Here is a 19,956-nt window from a genome sequence, read left to right as displayed (position 1 = left end):
GTGTTGTATCTCTACTTCAGGCTTCTCATCATCATTTCATAGCTCAATGAACCGCTCAGCGTTTGCTAAAGTTATAATAAACAGCGACAGCACACGTCTGTCGGCCCCCTCTGATTCCACAACGGGCGCTGCTGCAATTAGTGGTTGCTGGCACCGTATCTAGGGTTAAAACGTCTGTTACAAGTGAGATTGTAGACCAAAGTTCAAAGACAACTTGTCCTTTATAACCAACTATCTGCTGCATCCCATGTCTGTTATAAAAGTGGTCAAAGTAATGGGAAAGATGGGGCGACCAACCGTGTCTCGCATACCCGATTGTCTCTTGCATCCATGTCTCTTACAATTAGGTTCAACTGTAACAGCAGTGCATGGAAGAAAGCAGTCCCAAGTTGTGACATCTGTTCATGCGAGTGAGCAGACCATGAAGTCTGTCTGTAAAAACCATAGTTTCATACGAATGTACAGTGAAGAAAACACTCTCGCTCAAGTGCTGTGCCACCGTGGGGGCTGCCATAATGGCTGACAGTTTCCTATTCTGACTTGGCCTGGCTTGCAACGTGGCTTCTTGTCTATCCTGACACAAAAACCAACAAGGGGGGCAACATTTCTTTCGCTCATTTGCCTTGCATGGAGCTTCTGAGGAATTACGGAGAAGTAAATCTTTTGAGAGCTATACTTTTGCATCAAAAAAACAACTTTATTTGCAGTTATTTGCAGCTACTGACAGTTCAGCTTGTTCGTGAGCCAATAAAATTTTCCATCATTGTAATCAGTGATACGTGATGGCACGATGGATGAAGCGCCGCTTGCCTAGCTAGTAGTGGGATTTTCCCCCAGTATGTATTAGCATGGTACTCCATGCCTGAGACAGAGGCTGTGTTCCAATTCGCGGACAGCTTGGTAGACAGCTTACGAAGCAGTCTAGGTAGACGTCCCAAGGAAGCAGAACTGGAATGAACGGCGCAGTGGTCACGTACACAACATCAACGCAGACGACAACCTCGTAGCAGACATGTTGAGACACGCAAGCCGCAAGTTTCGTGAGTAATATTGCCGTTATTATTACAAACATTACGTCATTTAAAAATGGAACAAAAACATCTTCACCACAGGTAAATGATGCTAAATATTTCAATAAAAGAACAGGTTACTTTGTAACAACATTATTAACCGAAAACGTAGCGCTGGTATCACTTATTAGTTCAACTTTAGACAGGAAGGTCGCCTGCATCGTTTCTGAGTTTGTGCGGTCCCCTCGAAGCACTTTGTTGAGTGCTTTGTTCGAATTGGAGCGGGGCTTAACATGGTGAACTGTCTGCGAAGACAGCAACGAAACCGTCTAAAGGGGAAATTGGAACGCACCCAGAGTGCGAGTCCTTTTTCACGGTCAGTCATCACCTCCTGTATTTTTTCAATGCCAAATGCATCAGCCCTGATGGCCCAATCAAGCCCTTTCCTGTTACTTGTGGCACTTTTCTCTAGTTGTTAGCCCTCGCTTTAGTGAGTGTATTGTTTTGTAAAATGGCATTAGCTTCACCCATTAGGATTGTTCTATTACCTATCTGTCCCCCCTCACTCAGTGCTCCGTAATAGAGCCTGTAAGGTATTTTTAAATGAATAAATAAATAGAAATGAGTTCAGCTTTGGCTGACGCCTGGCAGAAAGCGGACACGCAGGCCTAACGTGCACCTCTGTGGCACTTGGCTTTCTATCAGAGCACCGCTACTTCGGCAGTTTCAAGCATTGGTTGTTTTGGCAACGAGGCACAAGCCACTCTTGAATTCCACACGGTCGATTTAGTGCGGCTACTCCTGTAGCGCCATCTTACGGCATGTGGCCAAAATAGGCGTCCCAATCACTCCAGTTGTGAAACAGGCGATACATTTGGAATTTAAAAATACAGGAGGCAATGGCCGAGCTTAAGAGCTTTGTTGTCGTCTCCCGCTCGCAGAACGGTCCCCGAGAGGGCGGCGGTACCGGCGGTGCCAGCGGAGGAGGACCGGCCAGCAGCGTGTCGTCTCCGCTGTGGGACCAGCACTGGTGTATCAGCTTCCAGCAGTTCCGGGCTTGCATGCACAGGGACGAGCTGCTGGTGGACTTCTTCGACGCCAAGACGTCCGTCTCGGCCGCGCTCGAGGAACTGCGAGGCGGCGGCCAGGCCTCCCACCCGCGCACCTCCAGCAGCACGCCTCCCCTCTGCGCCGGACCGGTCAGGGTCTGACGGTCGCGCCAACCATCTAACCCAAAGTGCGTGTGTGTGGGCGTGAGGCAAGAATCTGTGTGTGGTATGGAGCCACAATGACAAGTGTCCTGGGCGCATCAAGACGCATGGCAATGAATTTGAAAGACCAGTCACTGTCTGACGGTCACGTTGACCGTCTACTAGTGACACCAAGTGCATCTGCATTTGTGAGGCCGGAATCTGACGATGTCAAGTCACCGGGGTGCATCAAGCGTCAGGACAGTGGAACAGAATGCATCGTGCCGGTCTAATCAGGCTTCAGGGCCAGTTACTGTCTGACGGTCACAATGACCGTCTGCTTTGGACACAAAGTGCGTGTGCACGTGTGTGGAAGTGAGGCCGGAATCTGACAATGTCAAGTCACCAGGGCAGAATGCTTCGTGCCGGTCTTATCGGGCTGCAGGACCAGTCACGGTTTGACGGTCGTGTGGCAGACCAATCAGCCCTAAGGTGGGCGCAACCGTGCTGTTGAAGTCGTCGCAGCCTGTCAGTCACAAGACAATTATGCCCCCTCTCGTCTGGAAGCAAGAAATCTCTGCACCAATGTAACACTTTCAATCCATGGCTGACTCTTCTGTAACATGCTGGAAGCTTTGTGCCAGGCCAAAAAGGCCGCTTTCACCAAGGAATTTGCACATACAGTCGTCTAGGTGCCCAGTTCTGGCAAATGCTGTGAAAGGCGTTTTGCAGTTGACAGCAACTGCAATGTTGCAAACATAGCACGATATGACTTCGTTGTTTGCACACTGTATTTGAACCCTTTGCGAAAACCACGGACGCACCGCACGAGAACTGTGCAGTACAAATGGTTTCATGCCACACTGGCGAGCTCATGGTGGGCTCGTTAAGCCTGCTTGCTAAACCAGGCACATCGCTCTACCCAGGGGTGTGTGCAATTTGGACCAGGGCCCGGCATGGCTTTCCCGGAAACGTTGCGGCTCCTTGACGACGGCCAAGCTGTTTTTCCGATGCGCTGACGAACTCCGCAAATTTGAAGTGCAGAGTTTCTGGATTTCGGGGGGCAGATTAGAAAGGAAGGTTATTTTTGTGCCATAGCCCGGACTAGAGGCGGTCGCTTTGGCAGAGATCGCATTCGTCACGTCGGACCAAGCAGGAAATCACTTTAGTAAAAAGAACGCTGTATAGATCTAGAGCCTGTGGAAATGTACTTTCGTCTTTCAACATGGTGTCGTGTGCAACGCCTCAAATCGTTATGCTGTTGCGGACGTCTCGGCTGGAAATCCCGCGAGCTTAGTCCTGCCATCGTTGCTGCCGTCCCCCGAGTGACCCTTTCGTCGTACACACGTTGTGACAAGAGTGCGTGTTATTGAGACACTGTCTGTGATGTGTGACGCGACAATTCGTATTGAGCACTGAGCAGTATTGAAGTACGTGCGTTTTGAATTTGCGAGGTCGTTGACGGGTTTTCCAGGCCTTGCGGGCGAAAAACAAGTCGCGTGCATTTGGTTGTTACGGCATTTGTGCCTACTGCCAACTTTGGAACAGTGGGAAGCAGTTTCGCGTTGTACGCGTAACAGTTTCTTATGTGGGTCCAGCCTTGACGATGTTTGTGTTGCGGTCAAGAGGAGGCGATTCAATTCAATGTACTCGACTTTCGGAGGTATACGGTTACGATCTACACATTGTTGCGGAGTGCTCGTTTGGCATTGCACATTCTTTCCGAGAGAATTGTTTTGCTTGGCAGTTGTGTTTTTTTTTTGCCGTGATTACAGCATCTATGGCCTCGAGCACGTGTGCACAAGAGCTTTATTTGTATATTGTTTTCTGGAACGTGGAATTTTTGCTCAATCTGGTTGCATTGCCGCGTATGCCGCACTCTTTTGCACCTTTGATTCGTCCGGTGCTTATTTATAAGTTCGACGTACTTTTAGTAGTGTTCCTTGCAAAGTCTGTTCTATTTGGAGCACTTGCACCCAAAGTCTGAATCGTTGCATGCAGAGGATTGAAATTTGTAATTGCCGTTTCTTGGCATTTCTTTTTATAACGAGACTTTCAAGATTGCCTAATTAAGCAAGGTATGTTCCCAGACTTTCAGAAGTGTCTGTCAAGGTGATTTTTGTGAAGTTGGAGAGCACAGTCACGTGATTTCATTCTCTCTGTCTTTTTTTTTTTTTCGGCACGTTACACACGAAATTTGGAACGTCATGTACGTAAGGGAGTGTACTACTTGTTGTCACAGGCACTGCTGCACTTGAAAAATGAATTTGAGAGCGGCAGCCGATACTGTTTTTTTTTTGGATTGGCTGTGCGCGGGCATTTTAAGCGCACCTTGTTACGGCTCACTTTTAAAAGCTCTAGAAACAAAAAAAAGACTTGCTCACTGGTGAGGTCGTGGTCAGAATCAGTGGGCGTATATTTTGCTACCACTTTTGCCTGTTAGCCGTATTAGCAGCGTACGTAGCGAGGAGAAGCGGCAATGTTTAATAAGCGGGTAATGCAGAGACTTTTAAGAGAGGAAATTGAAAAAGTTATAAGTATATTTAATCTAGTTCAACCAAACTGTAGGCTGGTCTGAGTAATTTTGCTCGTTAGCTATTGCGCATGGGTGTATACTACATGTTTTATTGGAGAATGTTGGAACGGTAATAAACGAGATTGGTGCTTCCGTGTTGACTGCTCTCTTGTGTGCCGTTATCGAAGGTTGCAGTTTGTGTACTGAATCATTAAACTTGAAATCGTCATGTCCGAGATTGAGGTTGTCTTGTGATCGACTCGTTTCCAAAACAAACGGTGCATCTATGGCGACGTGTGAATTCAAGAAAAGACAAAAAGGCCATGGTAAACATGAGCAATGGTGGTGGGCATGCTGTTCTCATTGAACTATGGTGCAGCAGACTTTTTGTCACGTGAATATTAGTCTGCTGCTGCTGTAATCTAGGCGCAGCAGAATTTTTTTTTTTTTTGACGGAACTATAGGAAGGTTTATTTCGGCGAAAAGACACCTGTGCAACTTGTGACTTCTGATATGAGGTTGCGGGTTTCGAGTTGTCGTGCAGCGATATCTGCAACTTTTCACATCTGCGATTGTAAGCAAAGAAATTTTTTTACAGCATCTCGGCAGTGTTAAACAAAACGAAAGAGAATATTTTTGCCAGGGTTGGTATTTAAACGCAACTGCAGACTAAAAACGAGACCTATGAGCAAAATTTGAGCCCAAGTGTAGTGCATTTTTTAAAAAACGTTTCTGTACTGTGGCATTGTAGCAGAAGCACATGGAGAAATAATGGACTGAAGAATGTTGCAGTTAGGACAGGACTGCTTGAATTTAAAAAAAATTGCCCGCGTATCTGCTTCTTTCGTTGGAGATGTCGACGAAAGGTTCAACATTTGCCAAGTAAATGGCTCCCTTCTTGTTCACGCTCACTTCCCATGCTGTTCCGCTCTGGTCGCATTCCTCCCAAGATAAACACGTTATAGGTTTGCTCGAGTCAATATAAATTTACCATGTTCCGCTGCTCCAGGCCGGGTGCCTCAAAGCCAGCGCAGCCAAACGGCGGAGACGAGCATGAATCGAGAGAGAGAGAGAGAAATGACCTTTATTGATTAGTCCTACGAGAAAGGTGCGGGTCAGGCCACGCAGGGCTTCGCACCCTACTATGACGTTTATAGAACCACGTTGCCCTACTCTGCGTACGTTCCAAGCGGAACATGGACCCTATCTAGTGGAACCTTTTGTAACTGTTTTAACCGCTTGATTTCTTAAAGTGCCCCCAGAAGCTATAGTGGCATGGGCGACAGCAGGCGACAAAGTGAATTTTTTTCTGCAGTGGATGCAATGTTTCCTTTGCTATCGCAAAAATCAAGCATCTATGAATTTTTTTTATAAAAGAACAGTGCAAATACCACGTGTGTGTTGATTTTCTGCCTTATATTTGCGTATTGTCTTGTTCTTGTTCAACAGTGTTGACAAGTATGAACATTGCCACCGGATTTTGACCTTTAGATTTGGCTGTGGGTATATAAGCTTATTGCGCAGCTTCAGTTTCATTTTGGCCGGGTGGCTGAATCAAGTCACAGACAGACAGACAGACCAAAATTTTCATGTTCGAGTAGTGAAAGAAAGACTATCGTCTTTAAAAAAAACAAGCATTTGTGTCATTGAGGAGGCAGGCACTCGCATTCATGTCGCATGCATTTTTCTGACTCTAATGCAAGCCGGAGGCCGTTCAATTGGAGTGGTTCTCAGCAGAGATTACAGGCCAGATAGGTGGGCTGGGTTGGCATGGGCAGCAAACTCTCAGCTCTGGACTGCTTGTGCAAGACGTTTGTTGGTGGAGTATCGTGCATGGGGTGTGAGAACAGGGGTGTTGACAGTACGACGACTTACGTGGATGGATAGGTTGTTTGTAGGGGGTGTGCATTTGGGACAGAACCAGATGATGTGGTGGCGACCAGCTTTAGGGCACCTAGGTGGTTGACAGAGAGGCAAACCATCGTCTGAAAGTTTTAGGGGCACATCTGTCATCGCTGATGTGTTTACTGTTCAAAATTTGGCTTATTGGGGAAGAAGTTCGGGAATAAACGTGAGAAAATGCAGGTTGGGTAAGATTTTGGAAGGAAAGTTTTTTTTTTAATTTTTCGTATTGAATGATTTGTATGGCTGGCGATGAAGAGGCCGCAGGGGGAGTTCCCGACAAGCGGAAAGTAGAGCTTATTTAGTGGCTAGACCCTCCTGTGCTGCCGTGTGAACTGCCTGAATATTCTCTTGTGAAGACCCCTCACGACTAAGTGAGCCGTTGATGAATAATCAGTTAGTCCTACAATATTATACATCACTGGTTGTGATGCAACATTTGTTGAGGGCCGCACTTTTACCACGGCTCTGGATATGGCGCGCATCGTATCCAGCGTGGAAATGGGATGGGCTAGGGCATGAGCTAGTGTGACCGACAGCCAACATATTGGTCTAGTAAAGTGCCCGGTTCTTGATTTTTCCGCACCATCATGCCTGATTGGCTGCAGTGTGTGTGGTCTCTGCAAGTATGACTGGCAAGACGCTTAGGAAGCGAAAACTGGTACGCGGCTTGATGACTGTCGTGGCGGTGAGGGCTAGCCATAGCTGGCCGGTCGGCCGTTTCGGTGGGTTTAGTCGAACCTTTCGCAAACGTACAACTCGCATGTCGTCTGCAGAAACACCGGAATCCTCTAGAAATGACACGTTCGAGAACTCAGGAGCACTAAGTTCGGTATGCGGAAGGCGGAAACAGAGTGGATTCGATGCAGCGGGACGCCTGGATGTAGGTGTAGTCTGGACGAAGGCTGGAAGACGTTGACAGCATTTCCCCGAAACACGTCGGCGGCAGCGAGCAACCGGATGCAGCAGCTACTGACACTCACCCCAGGTTATGGTTGTGCAGAGGCGTACGAGCTAAACTGAGGCACACATTTTCCTCCACACCATCCTGCATGCACGTTCCAAACACTTGCGACGTCATTTTAACGATTCAAATGCCGCGCCCTTAAGCGCATCGTGGCCACAAATAAATTATAAGTTTTATCAGCATAATTACTATATTAGTTAGCCTTTATGTATTGTTTTTATTATTAATATTGTCCGTATTAGTGCATAAAGTGATACAATACTTTATTTTTAATAATAAAACGAGCCAATGCGCGTGCGCGGTCAATCCGAGCCACTGGTTAATCCAGCGGCAGTCGTCTCGCCGCACGGATCTCGATCTGCCAGTCGCCACCGCCGCAGCGTCCATTGCTTTTTGTTCCCGCGCTCTGGGAAGGTGTCTTTCGCACTCGTAACCCGCCCGGCTCAATCACGTTCGCAAATATGATGGCCCAGTCGTATCAGATAACGCCCGGCGTTCTCAAAACAGTAATACAGCCCGGCATCGGGCCGCGACCAAACGTCGGCGACAACATCACCGTCCACTGCACGGGCCTTCTGACAAATCCGCCCAGGAAATTCTGGAGGTATGTGCGACCCATTTTTCTTTCTGCTTTTGAAGCGTCGAAGTAACCTTCAGCGTGTGTTGTGTGACGCCCTTCTTATGGACGACTTGATAAGAAACTCAGCAGTCAAACGTCGCGGCCCGGCTTTTTCTGAAGCCTCGCTTCCGTCGGAAAAAAAAAAAAAAAAAATGTCTGTCATGCTCTACGGAGCGTCGAACGAGGCTTGGCGCCTTCCTCGAGGCACCGGCATTGTTGGTCTTGTTTAATCGTAACCGGTATTCACAGGCGCCTTGTTTCGCAACGTAGCGGTATTTGTTGGCAAACGGTATTACTTCGGGCCCTGTTTTAGACGGCCACGGCTTTTCGCAGTCCCCGAAATAACTTTACCTGTCATTAGCCGTCAGCGGCTCGCCTCCATGAAAGGTGCTTATCTCGCCGAAGTGGCTGTTGCGTGGTCGTTATCGAAGAGGTTATTGATCTGTTTTTGTGGCGAACAGATCGTAAGCGTGACAAGCCCGAAGCGCGCCGTTTTCGAAATGCACATTTCCAGCCGGACGTGACTTGCATTTTGTCGGGCGGAGCAGTTCAAAATGCCGCGTTTTCCTCTTATTTCCTCTGGAATGTGGCCGTCCCGATTTTTTTTTGTTTTTAACTTTGCGGCGGACGTTTACCCTTTCTTTAATGATTTTTGGTGACGTGCTTTGAAATTATTATTATTGAATGTTTTCGTTCACTGAGAATGTTTGGATTTTGTGGTTCTTAAAAAGTCGACGAGCCGACGCGAATTTGGTGTCGGGCTTCGAGTTACAGTAACGAGATGTAATGAAAGCTCTACCTTGTTTTTCAGATACTGTAGCATGCTGTAGGCGTAAACCGTTGCTTCGCCGTCATTTTTTTTTTTGCATGTATTTGTGAGTGGGACTTTTCTTTTTTTTTTTTTAAAGGGTTGAAAAGTATGGTACAAACACAAGCATGGAAATGAACAGCCTTCTAATGCAAATCACGTTGCAAGAACCTTTGCACTAAAGTGAGGCATGCAATATGGCAGATCTACATCCAGGACTTTTTTTTTTTTTTTTTTTTTTGCTGGTAGCATCGGCAATCGCCTCTATTTGCCTTCGCAGGTGCCTGTAATTCGCAGTCTTACTATCGTGAACATTGTGAACACCTTGCACTATGCGTGGTAGTGTAGTTCATTGTATTTAAGTTTCGTGAAGGTTTGTTCCTCCGCTTTTTATCATAATCGATATATTTTTTTTTGTTACGCTGGCTGTCCAGAAAACTGTGTTAGCAATCCTTTAACAGTATAAAGCCGTATTATATAGTTCATGTGGTTAGTTTGGTTATGGTTAGCTTAGCTAGTGTAGTATTGCCAAGCTTGCATTTCAGTGGATGGGCCCTAATGTGAAAACTTCGAGTTATTCCCAGTGGGGATTCAGCAAGCTGGTCTGTTGAAGCTTTTTTTTTTTTCAAGGGGCAATGATGATGAACAGTTTCAGGTCAGCCAATCTTTGTGGCCTTCAAAAGAGCAGACGGCAACGTTCACAACCCATGTTCATTCCTATGCCCATCTTGGTCGTTTAAACGAAGCTGTGCTCTGCAAATAGTGTAACTGCAGTGCTCATTTTTACTAAACTGTTTCGAACAGTACCACAAAATCTGCTGACTAGAGAACTTTGGCAAGCCTAGAGAGCACGTCAGCAGGACCGCTTGTAAAGTGTACCTTCAATTGCTGTAACCGGTCCTTATGTTGACTTCTTGCTAGCAAGCAAAGAGGAGAGGTTGAGGTGGCTCTTCTTTTGCTGTGTTCCTTGATTAATGCAAGTAGAATGATTTGTGCTGACTAGTTTTAAATACAAGTTCGGTAAATGTGGCAGCGATTGGTGTGCTGGAAAAAAAGAAAGCCAGACAGACATTTTCCCAACAGCAGACAAAAACACTGCAGTCTGGAAGGGCTGGGTGTCTGCTAAGTACTTTAATCAGATTACGTGACAGGTGTCAGTTGATGGGTGAATTCGTTCTCAAGTTGTGGGATCAGTCTTATCATATGGCGCGTTTTATGGGGGTATTTTTACTGTCACGTGGCTGACGGGCATTCATAATGAGCTTGTGCAGATGCTCGGGTGAAGCACTTAACATTTTCTGGTAAACGTGCATTTTTAAGTTTGTTCAAGAGCATTTCGGAGGATGTGAACAGATGGTTGCTGGGTGCTGACGGGAATGGGGTGGTGGGGGCCCCCCAATGGTTTTGGGTTGCTTAAGCTGGATTGAATCTGTACAGTGGCAAAACGGCGTAAATGCTTGTTTGCCTATTTTCCAGACCAACCAACTACAGTCGAACACGGATATATCGAACACGGGTATATCGAATTATTGCCTATATCGAACTCATAAATTATCCCCTTGAAAATTCGGTGTAAAAGTATAGGAATTCGTAGGTTTATATCGAACCGTATTTTTCCTGACATTGGGTATATCGAACGCCGCGCGAGCTGGAAGGTGCTCTTCGGCGGTCGCTGCACCCCCGATTGAGGTTGAGGAGGATGTAAGGAATGCGCGGGCATGGCGAATACTGGCTCGCGGAACTAATCCCGCCTACTGGAACGAATTTGCGCTTGACCAGTCGGGGCCCCGCTACCGGCCGCCGTAGCGTTAGCGGACGGAGCCCGGTATGCTAAATCTCTCTAGGCACAAAAGCCCGAACGCTCGGAAAATGTTACAGTGTGAGGCAGGGATGCCCCGACTGCGCACGTCTTTTTTTTTTTTTTTTTTGCGGCTGCGTACGTTCCTCGGCTTGCCGAAAAAGAGTTTTTTTTTTCTCTCTCTCTGGATCTGTCTTCCCCCGATGTCGTCTCGGGAAAGGGAAGAGGGAACGAAGGCGCTGGCGGAATCCTCCTTCTTTTGCATTTTGCTGCTGTTGCTGCTGTTTGGCGAGTTGTCCCGCACCTTTCGAAAGATCACTGTTTCTCTTGGAGATGACCATCGCGAGCGCTTTGTTGGAGTCCGTTCTGAGAGCCTTTGAATTGTTACCTTCAAAGTTATTGTGGTACGTGCGCGTTGTTCTTCTTTTGCGTGCGTGTTGTGCATGGTGTGCGAAAGCGCAGCGTACTGCTGGAATTTTCTAGTTGTGCAGCCTCGAGAAGATCGAGACCAGAGTCTTTATTTCATTTCCTGGGCGAAGGAGCAGGCCAAGATCAGTGATTTTTTTTCACGGAAATAAAGCGTCCTGTTGCGTCGTGAGTGCGGAATTAGTTGTCATTCTTGAATGCGACGATCGGTAAATGCTCGTCCGCCATAGGTGAGGTCTCAGAGCCCATATTTTTTATATCGAATTTTTCATATATCGAACTAATTCGCGATCCCCTTGGAGTTCGATATATCCGTGTTCGACTGTAGCTTGCAGTTTTCGTGTCACTGGAGTGTGTGAGCGTACCTAAATTGTCCTTGGCATGCTCACGCAGGATTCCAAGGTGGTACTACATCATCATTTTACTGATGTGTTGAACCAGTTAATTGGTTGCGAGGACCTTGTGGTAAAAGCATTGATTGGTCACCTCTAGACCGGAGGAACTGGTACTTTTTTTGTTTTTGAGATTGCGTAGGCTGCAGCAGAGAGTAGATTTGAGGTGTGAAGCCATGGGGTGTGTAAGCTAAGCAGATAGTTTTTTTTTTTTTTTTTTTGTATCATGTATTAGTAAGTGAATGCAGTGCCCGGCACTCAGTGTGAAGGTGCTACGGATAACAAAACATATTTAAGGAGTAAGTACAGTTTGCAAAGAAGTGAACAATGTGGTGCAGAACGTAGAATTTTGCCAGGCTTGACCACATGGCAAGTGCGGAGCATTGAATAACTGTAGGCTGTAAATTCTCTAAGAGAAAGTTGTGGATTTTTTTTTTTTTTTTTCAAAAAATTAGCGGGGTCGCCATTTGGCTGTAGTGTCGGTAATTTGAGTGTGGTCAAACACTGGTGTGTGTGTGTGATGTCCAGCCTGTGAGGTTGCTTTCCCCTTTACAAAAGTTCGCAAAATATGAACTATTACTCTCTCTGCGTGTTAGGTTGGGCTGCTTTTTAGGTTGAGGTGACTGAAAAGAGGGAAAGGGGGGGGGGGGTGTTGTTGAAGGGGGCTCGTTTAAACATTGGTGGCTCAGTGTCAGGTGGAGAAGGAGTTCTGTGGGCAAGAAGGAAAAACTATGAAGCTGCTGTGAGCAGTACGAAAGAACAGATAACAGACACTACGTTCTGCACTTATTAACGATGTGTGTGCGTGTACAGTGAAAGTTGCCAATGTTAAGGAAGAACGCGCATGTTTTAAGGCCCAACCACATGCACGTGTAAAACCAACGTATTCGCGCGACGACATAAACTGGCATAAGCGCGCAATGAACCGGCGTATGCCGAATGCATTGCTACGCGCTTGTCACGCCCAAGTCGGAGCCCGCCAGACATTGACGCAAACTTTCCTGCCCCCGGTGTTGATGTAGACCTCTGGTAGTCAGGTTGCATAACAAAAGGGCAAATTGATAAATAAGCTAACTTTGCTATTGATTGTGCGATGAAACAGTAATTTGTAAAATACGGAGAGCAACCAGTTGGGCAAAACACGCGAAGCAACGAGCAACTATGGGAGCAAGGTGGTTTATGCCAGATGTAGCGGTTAGTGGTGTGCCCGCCAAGTATGCATACTAATTGTTAACGCTTCAATGTCCCAAGAACTGTTTTAGTTGTTTCTGTATTACTTATGCGTACTCTTGTGAGAATAGGCATTATTTGTTTTATTTGAGTTAAAATAACTGGTCGCTGCAAAGCTGAGTCCGGGGTAGTCGAGCCACACTGCGCGGCGCATTGGTTCGTGCGCGCGTTGCGGCGATATGTGGTACTCGCCCTCTCCGACGTCTTAAGTCGACGCGTGAAGGCAGCGGCGCATGCCGCTGCAGCCGTACGTTGTCGCGCGAGTACGTCGATTTTGCGCGTGCATGTGGTTGGGCCTTTATTGAGCGGTGTTTGTAACGAACATATCCAGAGACTTGTAGTCTTACCGTTTAAGAGTTTCATACTCTTATATACTAGAGGGAAATCTGGCACCAGTGCCTACGTGAGCCGCGCTTCAGCGTCGTGTCCTGGCTCATGAACAGGCCGAAAAGCTGCCTCTGGCTGCAGAATAACGGTAATAATAATAATCTTAAAAAATGGAACGCCAGCAGATTTATGTTGTGGGTTTTTGGGAAGCTTCATGTAAGATGCGGAAGAAAACGTCAGCCTTCTTCGTTTTGTTTTCGCTCCAATTCTAGAGCAAAAAGCCATGTAGGCGACGAGCTAGCCGTTGCTAGCTGCTATTGTGGCAGTGGCAGATTTTCCTCTAGTGTGTGTATATCGGTACGAAACTCTGCCGTCAGGCTATCGATTGGCCTATCAAAGTGGCTCAGTTTGTTTTTTAGCCCCCCATGACCCCCTGACCTGTCGGTGCCCCCTCTCCCTCCCTCCTCCAGGTGCATGGCTCCTCCTCCAACTGCCTCCTCTTCTGTTCTTTTCCTTTTTTTCCGAAGGGCTGTTGTGTGAAGGTTATCATGTGGCCCGTTCCCCAGAGCTCTCTGAATGTGGTAGCGCGGGCGGGTGTATTGGGAGCGGGTAAGTATAATGGCCTTGCATGGCGTTTGATTGCTCATGTGTGGTGCGCAGACTTCTTGGGGGGGAGGGGGGGCTGGTGCCTGCCGCACATAAACATTGGCAAAGCAAGGGCTCTCATCACTGAGCTGGGATTGTTTTGCGGCTACTCTTGTCATTGGGCATGAGAGCTGGCTTGGGTGGCAAAGGCTTGGGCACTTCTAGACACAGCCACTGTGCTGCTGCTGAACGAAAAGTCCCGAGAGCAATGAGCGGAAGCGGAGGTGCATGAAAGTGCGTGCTTTGCTGCCAGGCACCCCTGAATCTACTCGAAGGTGCCAGTCACGGATTTGATGAGGAAGAGTTGAGTCGAGAAAAACAGTTTTTTTTTTTGTTTTCGACTTACCCATAAGTGTATAAGCTACGGGCAATGTCGAAAAGGTGTCAGGCTAAAATTAAGTCTGTTTGACCCTCGGGTGGTTGACTCGCTTTTCGGGCCGAGTCGGCGGCCCATGAGGCGATTTCCCCCCTTACCTCGATTCTTTGGATGGAGTTTATTGTATAAATGCAGGAGGGGTCGAGGTAAGTCACCAGTTGACTCAACCCTTTCTCGTCGAGTCCATGTATACGGGGCCATGGTAGCTAGAGCGCTTGCAACGCTTCATCTGCTGACTGCACTAATCTCTCTACTGCGTTCAGCACTGGGGACACTTTCTCTCACTGCAGTCATGTCCTTCAACTCTGCTGTTGCTCTACCCTATGCTAATCTTTGCCAGAATTGGTGTAGCAGTGTTAACACGTAAGGCCCAAAACAGTGCAAAGTTGTTAGTCCTTCAGTCTCGTTCGATTGTGTTCGTGCGGCAGTAATGCGCAGCAGATCTTGGGGAACTGCTGTTCTTTGCGTGCGTGTATTGTGTGTACAATAGGTGGCCCATGACCCATGGGCAGAGAGGGGTGACGTCAAGCTGGGCTGGCAAGGGTTGAGCTGCCTTCACTCGGCTGCCTGCTTGGGAAGTAATAGTGCCCGGCGTCTTGGCGTAAAACTGATGCTGCGTTCCAATTCGCAGACAGCTTGGTAGACAGTCTACGAAGCAGTCTAACTAGACGTCTAAAGGAATGAAATTGGAACGGCGCCTCAGTCGCAAACGCAACACCAGCGCAGACGACCAGCAGACGACAGCGTCGTTGCAGACATGTTGAGATGAGCAAGCCGCAAGCTTCGTAACTAATATTACCGTTGTTATTACAAACGTTACGTAATTTAAAAACTAGGCAAAGTCACCTTCATGACTAGTAAATTTTACTAAATATTTAAATAAAGGAACAAGTGCTTTTGGTTTAACATAAAAACGCAAAAAGGTGGCGCTGGCGTCGCTTTTCAGTTTAGACAGGAAGGTAGCCTGCATCGTTGCGGACTTCGATGTTGTCTCCTCGAAGCAGTCTTCGTTGACTGCTTCGTTCGAATTGGAACGGGGCTTAACATGGCGTACTGTCCGCGAGGACGGCAACGAAGCTGTCTAAACGGTAAATTGGAACGCACCCTGAGTGTGCAGTGACTGTGGGGCCAAGTAGGCGGCAAGGCAGGAAAACACAGGAATGACTGCTATGAAACGCTGATCACGGGAACAAAAGAAGCGAGTGACGGGCAGCCAATGCGGCTGCTGGAGCGAGCAAGCGTGACTACAAAGCAGGGTGACGCAGTGTGCGAGGGGTGTGCGAGGAGCTCTGTGCTGGGAAGCTAGAGCAAGGTGTACGCATCAGGCTGAGCTTCAATTTCGTGACGACGAGATGCTTACGCCTTGATGCGCATCTAGCGGTGGATCTGAGATTAACTTAGCGCCTTTGCATGGGAACTGTTTGTTGTTGTGGGTGCAGAACATTGGTTGGGATTCGGTTGGGACACAGCTGATCTTGAGCAGTCTGCTCCGTGGATTGAAAATAATGGGATGTTTTGTTTCGGCGTACTTTCGCGACTTCCCTCGTAGTCGCGCCTTGCGGCCGGGCAGTGGAAGCCTCTTGCACGAAGTGTTCGTGATGCCGTCAGGTTTTGCACGTACAAGGCGGCTGGCTGTCTCTGATTTTGCCTCTCTCCGCGTTGTTATAAAGCACTCACACACAGATAGTTCAGCGCTTGTGGGGTATTTTCGAATATTTCGCGGCTGTTTGTAGGCTATAATGTAGCAGACAGTAGTACACAGTGCATGTCGGAGGGCATGGATTTGTGGTCGTGATGGTTGTCGTGCACAGAATGTGCGGCGACACTCTTCCCAAATTATATTCAACATTCTGGGCGCCTGCCAAAATAATGCTCGAATTAGCATGGGTAACAGCGTTGTATAGTTTCATTTTTCTTAACATGAAGCAGTATGTGGTAGTGTCGGGTATCTGAGACTTCTTTGTAAACAAAGTTCTTTGCATACAGGGTCATCATTTTTCATATTATTGTCCTAATTTTGCTGTAAGAACATTGGTATTTTAAATGTTTAGATTTGCATCATGCCCGGAAAGCTTTATAATAATAAAACTTTGCTGCTCGATTGGAATTTTGTATGTTCGAGTTAATCTGTTTCATTGCTTTACTGTTTAATTGTCTATATCTTTATAATGCTTTTCCTTGTTCCTGGTACCTTTTTTTGTTAATAATAATAGTTTTTATTTGTCGTAGAGGCGCTAAGTACGTGACGGGTCAGCCCAAGCCAAACAGGCTTGTCGAGGTGTACCATGGCAGCCAGTGTCAGGACACTATAAATTACAGGAGGGAGGAAAAAAGGTGAGGGCGAAAAGAAACGAGAATAGAAGGGAGAAAAACAAGAGGAAAACGATCAGAAGCAGGAAAGCAGTGTATAATGTATACAGACAAAAGAGAAAATGCCGGGTTACTGAACTTAAGAAGTTTTTCCTTAAATGAAATTTTTTAAATACAAATACAACTAAATATACCGGAAACATAATGATTTCACACAAAACGTCCAAATCGCATGTAACATCGGGGTATGCGAAACAGGATGTCTCAAGGGGGGGGGGGGCCTTGTGGGCCCATTACGAAACAAAAAAATCGATGTTCCAAAAGTGGCGCCACATAAGTGTGCAAAAATAGTGCGTCAAACAAAGCAGAAAACAAGCTAGTGCCTTTGGGAACGTTTTTATTGTAGGCTGCATTTCGTAGCAGCGTTTTCAGAATAGTTTGTTTGCAAACAACATATTCCTGTAAATTATCACAATACATAAGTTGCCAAGTAATGTTGTTTGTTTTAGCAGCGTTTTCAGAGTAGTTTGTTTTTGAACAACGTATTTCTGTAAATTATCACAATACATAACTTGCCAAATGTTATGTTTCTGTTCTACTTTCCTTTCCCGGTTAGTATGTACCCCCCTTGCATACTATACCATGCAAATAAGGTAAATGTCGTACGTTTGCAATACTGAATGGGTCTCTGTACGGCTCTAAGGTTTGGCTGCAGCCCTCCTGTTTTTTTTTTTTTTTTTGTTGTTGTTTTGTTTTGTTTTTTTTTTTTTTCCTTTAACTTCTTTAAGTTTACTTTCAGGCCACACGATGACAATACAGAAATACGCAAACATATTTTCTCAGATTTTATTCTCGGGAGATGTTTTGGCGTGCATTTCTTGTGGTACTTGAAAACAAGCACAAAAACCGACATTAGTTGCTCCAAACTGCTCCGAATAACTTTTTGAAGGCTCCAAGAGTTCCTCAAAATTTGTGGTCATGGGTGGCGTCACTGAAAAAAAGACTGGAAGAACCCAGGAGAATACAGGGATAGGTAAGTATGTCCGATCATCCTCCCTGAAGTACTTGTTAGAAATGTTTTTTCAACCTTTGCTGAAATTTCCTGTACTTCAGCCGTCCTCTTTTGGTGGAGCAGCTTCAAGTTGCGTGTGCGTTGGGCCCAGTTCATAACACTTTTAGGCAAAGCTTCTTTACTTTGAAAAAAATTGAATGCCGGCGCTATTTCTAGTTTACTCGAGCCCATCAATTGATGAAGATGTTGGGAGTGGTAACAAATGAGTAGATCTTGGGGCACTCGTCCTGCGCTGATGGTTTCAAGTTTTTTCTTCGTCTTGTAGTCCAATCGTCAAGAGGAAGACGCCCATGTAAGTGGAGCTATGGGGGTGTATTGTGGGAGGTTTGGTGTGCCCTTCTGCCCGTTGGTGTGGCCGGTTCTCTGTGCTGCGGTGCGCTGTTTCCCCCGAGAGGCGGGGGATGCCCGTGTGGTGTCTGTACTCTCTCCCCCCCTGCTCTCCCTCCGTCCGGTGGCGCCACAGCACCCGCGACCCTGGCCAGCAGCCCTTCTCGTTCCGCGTGGGCGTCGGCGAGGTGATTCGTGGCTGGGACGAGGGCTGCCTCTCCATGCAGAAGCACGAGCTCTCGCGCCTCACCATCTGCGGCCTCAAGGCCTACGGCGCGCAGGGCTTCCCTGCCTGGGGATATCCTTTTCCATCAACTGTCTCACTTTGCGGGTGTTTGCTTTTGGGGGGGGGATCTTGTAAGAACTTTCACCTTGTGCCCGAGCACCGTTTGCGCTGCAGTCAAACCTCGTTTTAGTGAAGTAGTATCAGGTATACGGGAACACAGTTTGTTTCGGAAAACAGGCCCACGTTCGGATATTTATCTGGTGGCTTTTCGCAGCCCAGTAGGATGGTGTTTTCCCGCAGTGTGCACGCACAAAAGGGCCTTCTCTACTTGCGTAGTTTTAAACACTTGAGTGTTGTGCTATTCTCTACATTTTTTTTTTTTATGCTGTCCTTTCAAGTTTCAAGCCTAATGCAAACCAAATATTTCTTCGTTATTGCCGATATTTGTGCGCAGCTATCGCGGTGTCTGTAAAAATTAGTGTCACTGAAATGAAGTGTGGCCAACCAAAGTTAGTATTTAGTTTGCTCTAGCTGATAATTCGCTGATGAAGTGTTCGTTGTAACGAGGTTTGACTGTGTTGAAGCCAAAGTGCATGTTTGGTTAGCTTTCGTGCTTGGTTAGCTTTCTCTGGAAGCCATTGCTTGGTTAGTACCGTGCTTGGTTAGCTTTCTCTGGAAGCCGTTGCTATATAGCCTGAGCTGATTTTTCCCCCAGGCCATTTCGTTGCTGGAAGGTGACAATGCATTCTTTGGTGCAGTCGCTTGTTATAAGAACTGTGGGACTAGTTTAATTTGATTTTTTTTGTCGGTAGGATACGTGGGTGCCGAGAGGATTAGTTAAGTGTCATAGCAAGAAAGGCTTCTCTTGCTGTTAAAGAGGCACGTTGTAGAGCGAGATATTAGAAAGAGGTGAAACAGAAAGCAGCTGCATTTTCTGTTCTGGGTGCAGTGTTTGTGCAGGGTGGTTTTCTGCACGCAGCGCAGTGGTTTGTGGCCCCTTGACTCTCTCTCCCCCCCGCACGATTCCCCCGAATGCGGACCTGCAGTTTGAGATCCAGATCCTGGCCATCAACGGCATGTGAGGAGGAGGAGGAGGAAGGAAGCGCCCGTGTGTTGCGGAGGTGTTCTCTCTGACAGTTGTCGTCGTCTCTCTCGCTCTCTCCTTCGATGACCCTGGGATTGTGTACACTTCGGCCTGTGACGCTCATTAAAAGGCATTCATACTGTGGCCCCTCCTGCCGCTGTCTTCTTGCTCTCTTTTTGGACGGGGCTGGTAGGCGGTCACACGAATACAAACGCCGCTTTACTCCGTTGGGAAGGTCGAATAGTGCTTGTGCTAGTTTTACCCATGCCAGTTGTAGCGAAAACTTCAAATCAGAGGCAACTTTCCAGTTACTTTCCCCGCACTCTGCTTGTGCTGTGATAAGTCTGGTGTTGCTGACCTAATTGATGGGCTTTGAAATTGGCTGATGCAGACCAAAGTAATCTCTTGAAATTCCTTCATAGATTGCATGTAGAGCTTGTAGTGTTTGCAATGAAAAATCGTCTCATTTTGTGGGCATTAATCCGCAGCCTTATGTGGCAGTTCGGGAAAAGCTGCATCAAGAAAGCTTGATCAGCCAATGTGGGCGTTTTTGAACTTCACTGTACGCGGTAAGTATTAGTTTGCGATTTGTACATGAGCACTTGTAACGTACTAGCCACGCATATGCGATTTTTCCGTCCACTGTATGTGCCATATGGCCATTACACGATTAGAAAATGGAAGTGCAATTATGTTGCGTAATAGCATACGGGAAGCTGTAGTTTTGTGGCA

The 19,956-nt window shown here is 46.9% G+C and overlaps 2 protein-coding genes across 4 annotated transcripts in view; both read left to right on the top strand.

Annotated features, from left to right (window-relative positions):
• Tbc1d8-9 (TBC1 domain family member 8/9) overlaps positions 1–4,868 on the top strand; it is a 90,348-nt gene extending 85,480 nt beyond the window's left edge. For both annotated transcript variants that reach the window (XM_077671303.1, XM_077671301.1), the window contains exon 29: positions 1,952–4,868. In XM_077671303.1, coding sequence (XP_077527429.1) covers positions 1,952–2,221 — 270 coding nt within the window. In that variant the 3' untranslated portion in view covers positions 2,222–4,868. The remainder of the gene's footprint in view (positions 1–1,951) is intronic.
• A 3,050-nt stretch (positions 4,869–7,918) lies between these two features.
• LOC144138821 (uncharacterized) lies at positions 7,919–19,370 on the top strand. 2 transcript variants are annotated; one of them, XM_077671300.1, is made up of 4 exons: positions 8,569–8,590; positions 13,712–13,793; positions 18,051–18,212; positions 19,162–19,370. In XM_077671300.1, the coding sequence occupies exons 1-4, from the start codon at positions 8,584–8,586 to the stop codon at positions 19,220–19,222; spliced, it is 312 nt and encodes a 103-aa protein (XP_077527426.1). In that variant the 5' UTR covers positions 8,569–8,583; the 3' UTR covers positions 19,223–19,370. The 2 variants fall into 2 exon arrangements, with proteins under 2 accessions (XP_077527425.1, XP_077527426.1); XM_077671299.1 differs by lacking the exons at positions 8,569–8,590; positions 13,712–13,793 and adding an exon at positions 7,919–8,188.
• The last annotated feature ends 586 nt before the right edge of the window (positions 19,371–19,956 follow it).

Source organism: Haemaphysalis longicornis, unplaced genomic scaffold (genome assembly GCF_048455015.1).
Source record: "Haemaphysalis longicornis isolate Haplotype H1 unplaced genomic scaffold, Haemaphysalis longicornis Haplotype H1 scaffold_5, whole genome shotgun sequence".
Lineage (NCBI taxonomy): Eukaryota > Metazoa > Arthropoda > Arachnida > Ixodida > Ixodidae > Haemaphysalis > Haemaphysalis longicornis.
This window is presented reverse-complemented; position numbering and strand designations above follow the sequence as displayed.

Coding starts and splice junctions, on each gene's coding strand:
- LOC144138821 (XM_077671299.1), top strand. CDS start 8,046: ATGATGGCCCAGTCGTATCAGATAACGCCCGGCGTTCTCAAAACAGTA. Junction 8,189..18,050: donor CCGCCCAGGAAATTCTGGAG/GTATGTGCGACC, acceptor GTGGCGCCACAG/CACCCGCGACCCTGGCCAGC. Junction 18,213..19,161: donor CAGGGCTTCCCTGCCTGGGG/ATATCCTTTTCC, acceptor TCCCCCCCGCAC/GATTCCCCCGAATGCGGACC.